The sequence below is a fragment of the Myotis davidii genome, unplaced genomic scaffold, assembly GCF_000327345.1.
Source record: "Myotis davidii unplaced genomic scaffold, ASM32734v1 scaffold93, whole genome shotgun sequence".
Classification (NCBI taxonomy): domain Eukaryota; kingdom Metazoa; phylum Chordata; class Mammalia; order Chiroptera; family Vespertilionidae; genus Myotis; species Myotis davidii.
The window spans coordinates 4,860,235-4,877,586 of NW_006292095.1; the positions used below are offsets into that span (position 1 = coordinate 4,860,235).

General features: G+C 37.5%; 1 protein-coding gene across 9 annotated transcripts in view; it reads left to right on the plus strand.

Moving 5' to 3' along the window:
• WHSC1L1 (Wolf-Hirschhorn syndrome candidate 1-like 1) overlaps positions 1-17,352 on the plus strand; it is a 141,784-nt gene that overhangs the window by 52,002 nt on the left and 72,430 nt on the right. For all 9 annotated transcript variants that reach the window (XM_015565224.1, XM_015565220.1, XM_006765570.2 and 6 more), the window contains 3 exons: positions 957-1,672; positions 11,303-11,374; positions 11,824-11,986. In XM_015565224.1, coding sequence (XP_015420710.1) covers positions 1,001-1,672; positions 11,303-11,374; positions 11,824-11,986 — 907 coding nt within the window. In that variant the 5' untranslated portion in view covers positions 957-1,000. The remainder of the gene's footprint in view (positions 1-956; positions 1,673-11,302; positions 11,375-11,823; positions 11,987-17,352) is intronic.

Here is a 17,352-nt window from a genome sequence, read left to right on the forward strand (position 1 = left end):
CCTGCGTGGTGTGGGGCCCCACTGGGGTTCCTGGCCAGTCTGGGTGAGGGGCTGAGGGCTGTTTTCAGGCTGGCAGGTTACAGAAGCTCCCAACCGCTCCTTTTTTTTTATTTTTTATTCTGGGCCAGCTTTAGCTGTGGCTCCAGCTCTGCGGCCTCTGCTGCTGGGAAAGCGGAAACCCTCGGGCCCAGACTCGTTTGTGTTCTCTAATCAAAACTCTGTATCAACTCCAGCTCTGAGATCCCAGCTCGCTGAAAGCAGGTTTCTGGAGTTTTTTTAGCTTCTATATGTTACGATGTTTCAAACTGCCCTCTCAGAGGCCTGCAGCAGCAGGCGGGGAACGTTGGAGTCCTCCGTCACTGAAGCAAGCAAGCCTCATGTTAGTTTCAAGCTGCCTGGCTGCCAGCCGCCATCTTGGCTGGCAGTTAATTTGCATATCGCCCTGATTAGCCAATGGGAAGGGTAGCGGTCGTACGCCAATTACCATGTTTCTCTTTTATTAGATAGGATAGGTACTTGCAATAAGATTTTAGTCTTTTTGTAATGACAAAAGAACCACTGGACAGAACATGAATGATTTAAAGGAAGCTTTGAGTGACCTAATTTATATGTGTCTGAACTGCTTATATTGCAAATATCAGGTTTAACATTAGAATTATGTTCTCTAACTTGGAAAACAGAAAGCTATCTTGCATGTTTACAAAGAGAATAAAAATTGTACTAAAATTATTTTGAAAGTAATTGAGATTTTTTAAGCATATAAGACTTTAAGATAAAAATGTATTTGTGTTGTGCTACAATTATATTGGCTACCTGTTTTAAAAATATTTAGTGTTTCTGCATATCTGGATATGAAAATTGGGTTCAGAATATTTTAGTTTATTACTTTTTCAATTGGTTAGCTTTTAGCTTGTGAGGATATTAATACCTTTTAATTTCCCCTTTTAAAACTTTAGGCCCGATGAGAAAAAGGGAAAGTTAAGGATGCTGGAGCAGAACAATGGATTTCTCTTTCTCTTTCATGCAAGGGATCATGGGAAACACAATTCAGCAACCACCTCAACTTATTGACTCCGTCAACATCCGTCAGGAGGATGCCTTTGATAACAGCAGTGACATTGTTGAAGATGGTGGCCATACACCATATGAAGCTACCTTGCAGCAAGGCTTTCAGTATGCACCTACAACAGAAGATCTTCCTCCACTCACAAATGGCTATCCACCATCAATCAGCATGTATGAAACTCAAACCAAATACCAGTCTTATAATCAGTATCCCAATGGATCAGCCAATGGCTTTGGTGCAGTTAGAAACTTTAGCCCCACTGACTATTACCATTCAGAAATTCCAAACACAAGACCACATGAAATTCTGGAAAAACCTTCTCCTCCACAGCTACCACCTCCTTCGGTACCACAAACTGTGATTCCAAAGAAGACTGGCTCACCTGAAATTAAACTGAAAATAACCAAAACTATCCAGAATGGCAGGGAATTGTTTGAGTCTTCCCTCTGTGGAGACCTTTTAAATGAAGTACAGGCAAGTGAGCACACAAAGTCAAAGCATGAAAGCAGAAAAGAAAAGAGGAAAAAAAGCAACAAACATGACTCATCTAGATCTGAAGAGCGCAAGTCACACAAAATCCCCAAATTAGAACCAGAGGAACAAAATGTAAGTTGAAACATCTTTTTGAAAAATTCTGTAATGTTTCACATTTACTGGAAATCCTAGAGCTATTTTTCAGTGTTTATCTCTTTAAATGTAAGTATTTCTGATAACTTCTTTCTTCTAATCTCTAATAAGGAGCTTAGGCTAATACAATAAGTGCTGAGAAAATATTTGTTGAATAAATGAATGGACATCATTAGAGTGAAACAGTATTATAATGTGGCACTAAGAACTTGCTTTTTATGTTTCTCTGTCTAATACCTTTATTTTTATTTGCTTCTAATAAACTTGTTTCTGAAAATGAAGAGTAAAGGCAAAGAGAAGATGTTTGTTTATATGTTTTTTAGACCAAGTTTTGCCAGTAGATCCTAGATTCCTAGATTTAGCACTTCCTACTATTGTGTTTGCTACAAAATAACCTAAAGCAATAAAGGACCTCTTTTTATTAAAATCAAGAGTTTGTTTTTGTATATATTGATTCAAACTCCAGCCACAGTTTTTAGAAGAGTTATCCTTCTTAGGTAACTTAAGGTGTATGCTTGCTTTTCAGTTGATAGGTTTAAAGCAGAATTTAGGTAAAGCCCATATGTTGCATCTGGTAGATATGTTTCTTAGGACTTCTTAAATCAACAGGTTCCCCTCACTGCTTTTTTTCTTACAATATATTTATTAAAGAAACGGGGTATTTCTCCTTCAGAGGGTTTCATATTCCGGATCTTGTTGATTGCGTCCCAATGGCATCATTAACAAGTTCTGTCCCTATATTTCTTGTAAACTGGTAGTAAGGTCTAGAGACTCACTCTCGTTTAAGTTTTTGGTTCATATTTATTCACACTTTTTGTTTTAGTAATCAGTGTCACACGACAGTGGAAAGAACCATGGTAACACCTAATCTTGTGATCCCTCATGTGGGTTGGGCACCTTCAGGCATGATTTTTTTTTATACATTATTTTTTAGCCACATCCTCCCATCCCTTCCCTTTTGACAACCCATCAGCTTGTTCTCTATATATATGGGTCTATTTCTGCTTTGTTTTATTTATACATTTATTTTGGTGGTGGTGGTGGTGGTGTGTGTTTTTTTTAATATATTTTATTGATTTTTTACAGAGAGGAAGGGAGAGGGATAGAGAGTTAGAAACATTGATGAGAGAGAAACATGGATCAGCTGCCTCCTGCACGCCCCCCCCCACCCCCTACTGGGGATGTGCCTGCAACCAAGGTACATGCCCTTGACCGAAATCGAACCTGGGACCCTTGAGTCCGCAGGCCGACGCTCTGTCCACTGAGCCAAACCGGTTAGGGCTGGTGTTGTTTTTTATAGTCTACATATATGTGAGACTAGAGGCCCAGTGCACGAAATTTGTGCAAGGGATCAGCCCTCACAGCCACGGCAGCTGCTACCTCAGCCCTTGCAGCCCCGGCTTCATCCGGATGGTCGTCCAGAAGGTCGTTCGGCTGTCCAGTCTAATTACCATATTACCTTTTATTATTATAGATTATGTGGTATGTCTTTCTCTGTCTGACTTATTCCACTTAGCGTAATACCCTCTGGGTCCATCTATGTTGTCACAAATGGCAAGATTTCATACGGCAGCTGCTACCTCAGCCCTTGCAGCCCCGGCTTCATCCGGATGGTCGTCCAGAAGGTCGTTCGGCTGTCCAGTCTAATTACCATATTACCTTTTATTATTATAGATTATGTGGTATGTCTTTCTCTGTCTGACTTATTCCACTTAGCGTAATACCCTCTGGGTCCATCTATGTTGTCACAAATGGCAAGATTTCATTCTTTTTTATATTTGAATAATATTTCAGTGTGTGTGTGTGTGTGTGAGTGTGTGTGTGTGTGTGTGTGTGTGTGTGTGTGTGTACCACATCTTCATTCATCTTTGATGGACATCTATCTAGATTGCTTTCATATATTGGCTTTACTAGTAATGCTATAGGGAACTTAGGGGTGCATATATCTTTCCAAATTAGTGTATTTGTTTTCTTCAGACAAATGCTGGGAAATGGAATTGGGGGATTGTATGGCAGTTCCATTTTTAATTTTTTGAGGAATCTCCATACTGTTTTTCATAATGGCTACACTAATGTACAATCCCACCAACAGTGCACCCAGGTTCCCTTTTCTCCTCATCTTCTCCAGCACTTGTTGTTTATTGGTTTATTGATTTATTTATGACTAGAGGCCTGATGCACCAAATTCGTGCACTCAAATTTGTGCACTAGGGGGTGGTGTCCCTCAGCCCAGCCTGCACCCTCTCCAATCTGGGACCCCACGGGGGATCTCTGACTGCCGGTTTAGGCCCAATCCCTATAGTTTTCTTATTTACTTAACAGATATCCATTGAGTACCTACAGTGTGCTAGGCACTTAGAATTAAAAGTAGGGCAATGAATGAAAAGTAAAGATGCCTGCTTTTTGTGTGCTTCTATTCTAGTGTGTACATATGTAAGTTCAGATGAAGAAAATAAAACCAGGTAATGAGATAAAGCGTAATCAGGGACACTAGCTATTATGGTGTCTTAGTTTTGTAAGAACTGTAAAATGAAGGCTTTGGAACTTTCAATTTCTTATACTGTTTATTAACTGCCCCACACAGAACCTCACATAGTATCTTATATTGACAATTAAGTAAATGAATAAACAAAAGAAGTTAACTTTTTGTACTCCAGATACATTCACTGTAGCATTTCTTCCCTAGATCTGAAATGAAAATATATGTGATGCACTATGACCTTTGGGAATCACAAAAATGCACAAAACTGAATTTGGTTTTAGCTCAGTTCCTAAGAACTGTCTTGCCGGCTCCATCTTGCTTTTGCTCTAGAGAACCTGGCAAGTAGAAGAATGTCCAATTTTATTTAATAGGCTAGACTTTTTCCCTTTATTGATAAAATGACTTAAAGTATATATCAAAATAGAAATAGGGCTGGATGCAATTAGAGGCAGGATAAGACAGGCTATTTTTCATATCTACTTTTTGCTTTATTGGAATCTAGGAAAAATTCAGTGCAGTGATATTTCTAGTAATCACTCTGCAATGAGATTTTAAAGCCAATTCTGTCTTTTTGGATATCTGCTATGCTTTATATCACTTAAAACTTCAGTTAACTATCATATCCAGGCATTAGAAAGGCTAGATATAATTTAAGAGTTATGGTTATTTTTTTTTTTCGTAAACCATGTGAAACATATTATTTCATTATTTAGGATTATATAATATCTTCAAGTAAGGGAATGTCAATTTGTAGATACAGATGTAGAAACTGGCATTGATTGCATTAAATATTAACAAGGCCATTGCCTGAAAGTTGAGTGTTTGGGGCGGGGGAATATAGATTTTTTTCTTATTTCTCTCCCTCTCCTCACTATCCTCTCTTTTCCTTCTCCTTTTCTTCCTCGCCCATCCTTTTCTTCCTCCCTTCCTTCCCTTCCTATCTTTTCCTTCAAAGAAATGAAAAGCTAAGTTCTTGTAAGTTGAATTTTTATTAATTAAAATTTTATCACATGTAGAGGGCAGTTAGAAGCTTAAGAAGTGGGTGCCAGCCCTGACCGGTTTGGCTCAGTGGATAGAGCATCGGTCTGTGGACTGAAGGGTCCCAGGTTTGATTTTGGTCAAGGGCATGTACCTTGGTTGCGGGCACATCTCCAGTAGAGGGTGTGCAGGAAGCAGCTGATTGATGTTTCTCTCTCATCGATGTTTCTAATTCTCTATCCCTCTCCCTTCCTCTTTGTAAACAAACAATAAAATATATTTTAAAAAATTAAAAAAAAAAAAGCAGCAGCAGCCCTGGCTAGTTTGGCTCAGTGGATAGAGCGTCGGCCTGCAGACTGAGGGGGCCCAGGTTCGATTCCGGCCAAGGGCACACACCTGGATTGCAGGCTTGCTTCCCAGTGGGGGGCGTGCAGGAGGCAGCCAATCAGTGATTCTCTCTTACCATTGATGTTTCTGTCTCTTTCTCCCTCTCCTTTCCTCTCTAAAAATCAAGAAAATAATTTTTTTTTAAAAAAAGAAGTGGGTGCCATAAAAATTGTACTTTATTCTGACAGTAGAACTTTAAAGCTAGAGCTCCCAAGGCTCTTGCTTGCTTGTTGTTGGTATCATGCTTTTGCTAAGCTCTATAGATAGCTACTGATGCGCACAAATTAATGTTTTGTAAACTTATGTTTTTTAATGGCATTTCCTTAACTAGAACATCTGTTTTGCTTCATGCAGGACAGTTTTAAAAAATGTTTTTGTTTTTGACACCTTTGTGCCTCCTGGTTGTCACTAGGGGTCCAAACCTTGGGTGTTTAGCATTATAAAGGGCTTAGGAGTGAAAGCGAAGCCCCAGTAAAAGTGCTGACTCCACTGGACAGTTCCCTTCCCCCAGTACCTTAGGGAAGCATAATGAGAACTGTGTGCCTGCAGGAAAAGTTTGGAATGTTTTCCCTCAAGCTGATATACGTTCTTAGGTTCTTTTTTGAGCAAACAAAATCTCACTTTAAGATTTCACTTTTTCTTTTTTATTAGTATTTGATCTACAAGTATTTCCTCCCAATTCTGAGCTGTTTGGCCTTCTAAAGAATGGCTGTTATTTAGAAGAACCTAAGTATATCTTCTCAACAATGAAAAAAATGTCCAAACATCTAGGCAGCAGGGGACCTCAGATCACTATTGAAGTTGTATATTTTTTAAAGCTGCTTTAGCTGTTTTTACTCCCACCAAATTAGAAACATGTGGAAGTGTTTCTGCATTTCTTCCTCCTCGGCAGGTGTAATGCCTCAGGCATGTGAGTGAAGGCCCTGTTCAAACATTGGTCTTCCACCAGCACCTCTGGGCTTATCCACTAATGCTAGTCTCATTAACTTTTAGCTTGCCATTTTTACTTATAAAAAGCCAAAGAGCTGATTCAGTCCCATTAGCACTATGTTAGGGGTTATATTTAGTTTTCTAGCCTCAGAGTATTAAGTCTTAAAATTCTTAGAACCTGTTCACATGTAAAATGTTCTTTTTGTACATATTTTTTAGTTTTTAAGATTATGAACTTAAGCAGTTATTCAGAAAATTAAAAAATGGACAATTTATTTTGCCTTTAAACTTTTCTGTTCGCCTTGGCCAGTGTGGCTCAGTTGGTTGGGCGTCATCCTGTGCACCAAAAAGTTGCTGGTTCAATTCTAGGTCAAGGCACACGAGTGGGTTGCTGCTGGATTCCCAGTGGGAGGGTCTACAGAAGGCACCCAATCGATCTTTCTCACATCAGATGTTTCTCTCTCTCCCTCTCCCTTCGTCGCTCTAAAAATCAGTACAAATATTTTTAAAATTTTTCTTTTCACCTTAAAATATTGACATAAGTTTTTGGTTCTTTTAGATAGTAGGATTTTGCTTAATGTTTTGAAAATTATTAAGGGTTTTGAATTCTGCCAAATTTGATGCATATTATTCATATTAATAAATTGCTTGGGTTTGAATAAAAGTAGTAGACCAAATTTTTAAAGGGGCGTATTTAGAATAATGTAATTTTGTTTCAGCTGCTCTCTTAACATTTTTTTCCTGTTTAAGAAACTTCCTGTGATTCTTTCCTGGAATAGAGATCTTTCCATGTGAAATCAACTAAAATATGAAAAAGTGGTATATACATAAAGTCATAAATTTAGTACCAAAACGGTATTTTCTGCCCTTACTTGATTTTAATTACTCTTAAGCTTATCTATCCTTTGAACAATTAAAGAAAGTGGATTTTATTTGTTGACATTTTCTGGCTCCTTATTTTTTCTTGAATTTAAATGTTTGATTTCTGTTGACCATTTTGTATTAAAAACTTCTCTCCTTAATTAACTTTTGTGTTAGTATGCTATCTCTTGGTTTATCCTTTTGCCTTTCTTTTGAGCTCATTGGAGATCTCTGAATACCACCTAGATAATTCTATTTTGCTCATGCATTAGCACATTTTCCAATGTATATGCAGAGTATTCCTAGTATTCCTTTTCTATCATTGCAGCATCTTTATTTGACTTCTTTTTCCTTCTTTTAGTTATATGGTTTTGAAAGCTGGAATAAATCTTCTTGGTTCTCTTTCTCTCCCTTGCCATTTGTTTTCTTTTAAAATGACTGCGTTAAAAAAAAAAAAATCAATTCTAGGAAAGTGATTTTAACAGTATTTCAAGCCAGCCTGAAGGAAACACGAATAATCTAGAACAAAACAAAAAATTAAATAAAGATAAGACATTTGAGTAATTTAAAAGTTTTGAAGGAAATTCTGTCTTTAATCCAGAAAGGGGAAAAAGCTAATGGGGTTCAGACCAGTTCTTACAATAGTAAGATTCTGTTGTTTGGCAAAGATTAGTTACTCCTTACCTATCTGCCCTCAGAAAGAGTATAGAGATTCCTTACACCCAGACATCATGAAGATTAAATGTGGGGAGGATGACTCACTTTCTTGACTACATTTTTGCTTCTTAAGTGGCCCTGTGTTCCTGCTGTAGCTTGAGAATGAGAAACTGAGGTTAAGGTGTAAGCTACACCTGTAGACTGAAATGAAGCTACCTAATGGGCCTATGCAGATGTGAGCAGTATTTCTAAACTGCTTTATTATTACACTAGTGATCAGGAAAAAAAATTTTTCTTTTGAACATAGATATTTTTTCCTTGCTCAGTTGAGTGTGTCCTATTATATTAGATATTTTGGGGACTACCACAAATGCATCTGATGGAGCTAATTTTGTGCCATCAACAAGTTGCTAGTACCTTCTTTCACCTAGGCCATTTCCATTATTTTTCTTAACCTCCTATTAAACATTTTGCTTCTCCTCTTCCTTCCTTCCAAAATATTCTCCATGTAACTGCTAACACGATCTTTTAAAAACAAATTGGCATGTTACTTCTCTACCTAATCCTCTTCAGTGGTTTTTCACTACACTGATGATAAAACATTTGAACATGGCTTACAAGGCCCTTGTAATGTAGCCAGCATCTCTACTTTCATCTTGTATCCTCTCTCCTCTTTGGGGCAGTTAAGTCTGTTGTAATGGCCTTCTTAAAATTTCTGCCTTTGTTTTTAACCTCAGGGACCTCACATTTGCCACTTCTTTTTGGGATGCTCTTTCCCCCACTTTCTACTAGACTAACTCCTCTTCCTTTGATTTTCAGATTATAATTTACTTTCTGAGGCCTTTCCTGAGCTTTGTATCTAAAGATATACACACCCACATCCAGCTCCTTACACTGCCCTACACACCCACACACCATTGTTTTTCTTCATGCATTTACATTGTATTAGTATATTGCTTGTGTTTTTGTTTGTTTAATGTCTATCCTACACAACTGTAGAGTTCTGTGAGGTCAGGGATCACAATCTGTTTCACTATTGTATACCAAACTTCTAGAACAGTTCCTGGAAAGTTGTGGGCACTATTGAATGAACAATTAATACTTGGGATTGGGGATATATTAGTCTAGCTTATAATTTCCTACCAATTAAAAATCTTTTTACAATTAGCTGCTTTTTTAAAATATTTTTTATTAATTTTTTACAGAGAGGAAGGAAGAGAGATAGAGAGCTAGAAACATCGATGAGAGAGAAACATCGATCAGCTGCCTCCTGCACACTCCCTACTGGGGATGTGCCCACAACCCAGGTACATGCCCTTGACCGGAATCAAACCTGGGACCCTTGAGTCCGCAGGCCGACGCTCTATCCACTGAGCCAAACCGGTCAGGCTACAATTAGCTTTATTTAATAAAACTTTGTTTTTAAACAGTGTTTTGTTTTCTTTTCTTTTGTTTTTTTATTTTATTGATTTTTTACAGAGAGGAAGGGAGAGGGATAGAGAGTTAGAAACATTGATGAAAGAGAAACATCAATCAGCTGCCTCCTGCACACCTCCTACTGGGGATGTGCCCACAACCAAGGTACATGCCCTTGACCGGGATTGAACCTGGGACCTTTCAGTCCGCAGGCCAGCGCTCTATCCACTGAGCCAAACCGGTTAGGGCTACAACAGTGTTTTAAATGTTTTTAATTAATTGAATGAGAATTTTGAGTAGCTTCTAAAATTAGCCATATTTTTTTTGCCCTGGTTAGGTGGCTCAGTTGGTTGGAGCATCGTCCCATACACCAAAAGGTTGTGGGTCCAATCCCCAGTCAGGGCGAATACAGGAGGTCACCAGTCAATGTTTCTTACATTGATGTCTTTCTCTTGTTCTCTCGCTCTCTCTCTCTCTTCCCCTCTCTCTCTCCCTCCCCCCCTCTCTCTCCCTCCCTCCCTTTGTCTCTCTAAAAATCAATAAATATATCCTTGGGTGAGAATAAAAAAATAAAATTAGCTATATTTTTTAATGGAGTTAAGACCTTATTTGATGGATATATTCCTCTTTCTAAGCCATCTAAACTAAATTCTGTTCTTTGACAAGTGAGAAATTTTTTTAAAATTTACATTACAAAAGTAATTTGCTTTTTTTACAGAAAATGCAGATAATACAAAAGTATAGCTCTTCCCTCATGTTTTCCTAATCTTATTTCCCAAAGATAACTGCTTTTATCAGTTTGGTGTACAATGTATCTGATAAAAAGTAGGAGGATGTTGGTAGACACGTAGATTACTGACATGGTACACTTCTATAGTTACCATCCCTCTGTTTAGATTTTTCTCATTTTTTGTATTTCTGTAGAATAGGTTCCTAAAATATAGGAGATTAAAGAGTGTACATAATTTGAATTTTGATAGATACTTTTAAATTACCTCCCCAAGGATTGTTGAAATTCATTTTTAAGTAACAGATTTGTGGTTTTGTTATTAGAAAAGCAACGTGATGTTTATTATTATAGACAGTTTGACAAATACAGAAACGCATACACACAAAAAGTCACTTATTCCATCATGTGGTGGTATCCTTCTAGTCTTTTTATTCTGTGCACATAAAAATTATTTTTCCAAGGTTGGAATCATGCTATACAAACTGCTTTGCAATTTGCTCTTTTTAAGTAGCATTATGTTTTTATTTTCTCATGTCATATTAAAATGTATTTATATTATTTTACTGTCTAGTTATGCCACAATTAATTTAACAAACTACATTTTGAACATCTAGACTGTTTCTAATGCTCACTTTTACAAATAGCACTGGTGTATATATCTTCTTTATCTTTCCCTTCTTTTTCTATTTATATGCTTTTTCAATATATGTTTTTAGAAGTGGATTTGCTGGGTCAGAGTCTGAAAATTTAATGCTTTTCATACATTTTTGCCAAATTGCTCTTCAGAAAAAATCCAAGCTACATCTTAGCAATTTCAGAGTGCTCATTTTTCTGCTCCCTGCTAGGTTTAAAAGACAAACAAACACCAAAACAAGCAAATTAAGAAATTCAGTTTTAAAAGTAATAAAATAGATAAAATAGTAATAAAATAGAGTTATAGTTATGGCATAGAATAGAAAATGACTGTTAAGACATAGCATTAAGTACTGCATAAGTTGTATTCTTACTCTTTACATTATCCAGTTAATAAGTGTCCTTTATTCTCTTTGCTATATTTAGTTTTCTTTGATTGTGTGTGTGTGTGTGTGTATGTGTGTGTGTGTGTGTGTTTGTATCACTATTCTTTGGTTTACCATTTTATTCTTTTTCCCTATACCTTTTCATGTAGAGACCAAATGAGAGGGTTGATCCTGTTTCTGAAAAACCAAGAGAAGAACCGGTACTAAAAGAGGAAACCTTGGTGAGTTACTTTATTGAATACTGTCTAATCAAATATGGCATAAGAAGGTGAAAATAGAATGATTAGATTACAACACATTTAACACATTATAGTCCATACTTCTTTATTTTAGAAGTTATACTGAAATAAATTTTATAACTGGTTTAAAAGGAAGATATTTTCAGTGAATTATTTTCCTTTCCAAAATTATAACCACTTTTTAATAGATTATGTGAATTCTCAAGATTCCTTATAATGTGGTAATAGAAATCATCAATCCCATTTTTAATATTTGGAGTTGGGCTTATTATTTTTCTCCTCTCTTCCCTTTTGTTAGTTATGGATAGCAAGTATCAGATAAAAGTATAATTGAAGGTAATTCTACATGGAGAGCATGTTAAATGTACTTTGTGCATAGTTTCTTCTTTAAAATTTCTCTGCTGATGTAGTTTTATGACCTTTTCCTACAGGTTCAGCCAATATTATCTTCTGTTCCAACAACAGAGGTGTCCGCTGGCATTAAGTTCCAGGTTGGCGATCTTGTTTGGTCAAAGGTGGGAACCTATCCTTGGTGGCCTTGTATGGTTTCAAGCGATCCCCAGCTTGAGGTTCATACCAAAATTAACACAAGAGGTAAGAAATGGTATAAATAGATATTAAGTAAAAGGTTGGAAAGGAAAAAGTGAATTTTAAATGTTGTATTTGAATGTAAGAATACACACATGACATATGATCTGACATCAAAATATGTACATCTACATCAGTTTTTAACCAGTGAAACACTTATGGACATTTTAACTGACAGAACCTCTATAACTGATACAGTCCTTGTTTTCTCTTAAAAGGAAAACTATAATAATAGAATTGAATCTATAATAATAAAAGTGTAATATGCTAATTAGACTGGACAGCCAAACGACCTTCCTGACGTCATTCTGAACGAAGCCACTGTGGCAGGGGCCAAGGCAGAGGCAGTTAGGGGTGATCAGGCAGGCAGGCGAGTGGTTAGGGGCAATGAGGCAGGCAGGCAGGTGAGCGATTAGGAGCCAGTGGTCCCGGATTGCGAGAGGGTGCAGGCTGGGCTGAGGGAACCTCCCCCCCCCCCACCCTCTGTGCACGAATTTCATGCACCAGGCCTCTAGTGTTAAATATAAAGAAAGAAATTTTTATAATTTCTTTCACACAAGGAATATTTGTTTTATAATTTCTTTCACATTTTTTTTAAAAAGACCTTAATCTGACCTCTCATATGAATTCTAAAAGAAAGCAGATGGATAGCTATAAGATGTCTTACATGAGCTTTAATAGGCATTTTTAGCCAGATAAGTGTTTTTCATCCTGATAAATTTTGCAGGATTATTTTTCTTCCTCCACTCCATTTTTGAATCTACATTTATTGAGATACTCTTATAAATTCAATATGACATAGAAGTATAGCTTGAATTTAGCTATGTAGCATCAAATCCTACCTTAGGAATATTAAATATTAAGAAAAGGTGTGTTCTAACTTTTCTCAACTCCTGCTCCCAGATTTGACCAAAAAACGTAGATTAGGTTACTGATGGCATTTGGAATAGACTTGTGTAGTAGCCAGAGCCCTGTTCACTGTTCTGAGGAGAAAAAGTGTCTGAGTGTAAGTCTGGTGAGTCAGATTTGTGACAGAATCAACCATATTTGTAACCCTTGTGTTGCACATCCAGGAATCTGCCCTAGTAAGGAAGGCAGTCATCTCGTCATTATAACCTGCCTATTAAAGGTTGGGGTAAATGAAAGCATCAGTAGGGCAGGAGCAAGAAAATAATTGTTGAACATCTACTTCTGTGTAAGGCACTGTGTTAAAACAGTTCTCTTATATATTTTCTTATGCAGTCCTCTTAGCAGCAGCATTATAAAGCACATACCATTGTTATTCTTACGTTTCAGATAAGTTAATAGAGTCTCAAATCTTACTGTATACCCTCTCCTCTAGTACCATCATTTATATAAAAAGGGTGTTAGACTAGTAATCTCTGCAGATTTAATAATCTGTAACTGAGTCTATGAGGGAGATTAAAGAAACAAGTCTTTTCCAAGAGGGCCAAGTCTTCTTAATTAAATAAACGCCTGTCTATATCTGTGCCTCCAGAGGACTCTAAGATATAGTATGTGAGATTTGAGACTCTTCAGTTCTCTCCCCATAGAAAAGCATCCTTTTGAGGTTATATAAAGACCTTCACATTTAATTACTGTATGAGAACCTGCTAATTTCACCTTTTTATAGGATGCAAATGAAAGCACCGTTTATGCCTCATCTGTATTTCAAAGGACATATTTAAATTTAGTTTTATGAATTAATCTAGTCTGGTCTGGTACCTCCTGAGCAGTCTTCAAGTGGAGGAAAAACTGATTTTGTTTGAAATATTTGTGGCAACCAGAAATCTCAGAATTTAGGTTTTAAAAATATCTATTCTGATTATACTTCAAATTTACTTTTTTCTTCAGTAGTATTTTAAATAATAAGCTTTCTTGAGCTATGATTTACCTACTATAAGATTCACCCTTTTAAAGTGTGCAATTCAGTGATTTGAGTATAATTATAGAGTTTTGTGGCCACCACCACTATCTAATTTTAGAACATTTTGATCAACCAAAAAGAAATCCCATATCTCTTAGCAGTCACTACCCATTCCTTCCCTTGTCCCCTAAGCAGCCACTAATTACTTCCTACTGCTATAGATTTGCCTTTTTTGGACGTTTCAGATAAATGGAATACATTATGTGATCTTTTGTGTCTGGGTTCTTTCACTTAGCACAGTGGTTGTCAACCTTCTTAATGCCGCGACTCTTTAATACAGTTCCTCATTTTGTGGTGACCCCCAACCATAAAATTATTTTCGTTGCTACTTCATAACTGTAATTTTGCTACTGTTATGAATCGTAATGTAAATATCTGATATGCAGGATGTATTTTCATTGTTACAAATTGAACATAATTAAAGCATAATGATTAATCACAAAAACAATATGTAATTATATATGTTTTCCGATGGTGTTAGGCGACCCCTGTGAAAGAGTCGTTTGACCCCCAAAGGGGTGACGACCCACAGGTTGAGAACCGCTGACTTAGCATCATGTTTTAGAAGTTTATCTGTGTTGTGGTGTGTTTTAGTACTTCATTCCTTTTTATTGCAAAATAACATTCTATTGTATGGCTGTGCTGTACAGGTTTAAATGAAGTAGTTTTCTGAAAATCAAAAAACACGGCATAAAACTTAATTTTGTTATGTAGCACACATGATGCCTGTGAAGCATTTTGTGTTGCTTATTATCTAAACTGCTTTAAAATTTGCCTTGATTTTATATAGTAATCATTGGTTTCTATATTATTATTAGTCAGATTCTTAACATTGGAAGTGTATTCTTAAAGGTTTTCTTACATAAAATTTCACCCTTAAAATTCTTTGCAGGAGCTTGTTGAAAGATGTTTGGCCCTAGCTGGTTTGGCTCAGTGGATAGAGTGTCGGCCTGCGGACTGAAGGGTCCCGGGTTCAATTCTGCTCAAGGGTACATTGCCCAGGTTGCAGGCTCATGCAGGAGGTGGCTGATCAGTAATTCTCCCTCAGTATTCTCTCTCTCATCTATCTCTCCCTCTCCCTTCCTCTCTGAAATCAATAAAAATATATTCAAATCCTATCTAATAAAGAGGGAATATGCAAATTGACCATCATGTCATCACAAAGATGGCAACGCCCACCGCAGAGGCAGGGTTTTCATAACACAAGATGGCTGCACCCACAGCGGAGGCCGAGTTCCCGTAATGAGCCTTAAGGAGCAATCAGCAGGGACCTGAGGCTGCGTGGCACTGGGCCAGGGCAGGGAACCTGAGGCTGCACCCCCCAGCCCCAACCCTGGTGCCGGACCAAGGGACATCAGGCCATGCCCCCTGCCCCGACACCGGGCCAGGGGACTGAGGCCACACCCCCTGCCCAATGGGGCTTGACATGGGACCTCAGGCGGCACCCCCCGCCTGGTGGGGCTTGACAGGGAACCTCAAGGTGTGCCCCTCATACTGGTGCTAGGCTGGGAGAACCTTAAGCCACACCCCCCAACCTGGTGCCAGGTGACCTCAGGCCACACCCCTGGCCCGGCAGGGCTTGACGGGGGCCCTGAGGCTGCACCCACCCACCCGGCGGGGCTTGACAAGGATGGGGCTGGCTGGGTCTGGATCTCGCCCAATGGGTGTGGGGCCAGCTGGGTCTGGGTCTTGCGTGATTTTGAGGCACCGTGAGTGGGCGGGGACTTGACTCTGGGTCCCGCAGCGCACCCCAGACTCTGACAGGAGGAAGATTTTCATATACATTTTACTAATTTTTTTTCACCTCTGACACTTCTATTATAGAAAAAGCAAAATTAAAATATTTCCTCTAATTAATCCCCTTTTAATGTGCATGAATTTCGTGCACCAGGCCACTAGTAATAATAATAATAAAAGTTAATTTTTAAAAAAAGATGTTTGGATCACATGTCTATTTTAAGTTGTATTTCATTGTTTAGGTCTCATTTTAAATTTTAAAATGAAATGCTTTTTCTCTTTATAACAATACAAAAATATATATGGTCATAAGTGAGAGGTGTCCATAGTTTGTCCTCCAGATATGTAAGTACTATTAAGAGTTTGAGAGTAATTCTTTTTCTCTGCATAGTGTAAGTGTAGTTAATAGGTATGAAAATAAACATTTTTATTTATTTTTTATTTATTTTTATTTTCTTAAATATATTTTATTGAGTTTTTACAGAGAGGAAAGGAGAGAGATAGAGAGTTAGAAACATCGATGAGAGAGACACATCGACCAGCTGCCTCCTGCACACTCCCCACTGGGGGTGCGCCCGCAACCAAGGTACATGCCCCTGACTGGAATCGAACCCGGGACCCCTCAGTCCGCAGGCTGACGCTCTATCCACTGAGCCAAACCGGCTTCGGCAAACATTTTTATTGAGTTTTAAATGGTATCACATTATACCCATTGTAACTTTTGATCATAATATATTTTTTAAGTTTAAAACTGGATGGTTTTACCTTTATATTATTTTTCTTATATAAAAACATTTCCTTAACATTTTTCTATTGGAAAATTTAGTCCATTATTCAGAGAGAGAAATGCTTATTTCTCAATCTTTCAGGTCTTTCAGTTTTACACTTTTATTTTATGGTTTTCCAGACAGCAGGAAGCAAAGTACTAACAAAGAGGCACATAGTTTCATTTTTTTCATCCATAGTAAATGATTTAATAGATGAAAAAGTTGAAAATAAAGAGTAAAATGAGTTTGGGTTATATATTAGTTTTAGTTTTTGACTATCAAGTCCTTTGGGATTGTCTGTTTGCTTCTGAATAAATAATTCTGAAACTTGGAAATAGATTATGTCCTATGATCTTTCAACCCTGTAACTCATTACCCTATCCTTCAGACTCACCTATTAGTTTAGGTCAGGTGTGGGCAACCTTTTTGTGAGTGCGTGTGAAAACCAGCAAAATCTCTGACTCAAAAATTCTGCGTGCCAACCCTAATTTGTTGAGAATATGTTACACCTAGTTGATATCTCTTAAGGTGTACATATGTGAAAAACCTTGAAGAAATAATAAAATTTATTCAAATGACAAAAACACAGTATATGATGATGAAAAATACATTTATTTTTTAATGTATACATATACACTGATAGTCCGACAGAAAACTTTATGACTCGGTTTGATATTATCAGAGGGACTTTTGCTGCTGCATCACTGATGACAGAGATTTTACATCAGGTTTATATTTTGTGACCTTCAGAGATATGCACGAGCTACTACTTTCACCCGTCAGGCTACTTCTAATACGAGACTTAACAAAATTCATCACTGAGAACAAAGATTCACAAGCGTATGTGGATGAAACCAAAACACTGCTCGGATCTAGGAAGGCAGGGAGAGTTAAGGCAGAGGCATAGAAATTGCTCTTCCCCTCCCTCACAAATCCACCTC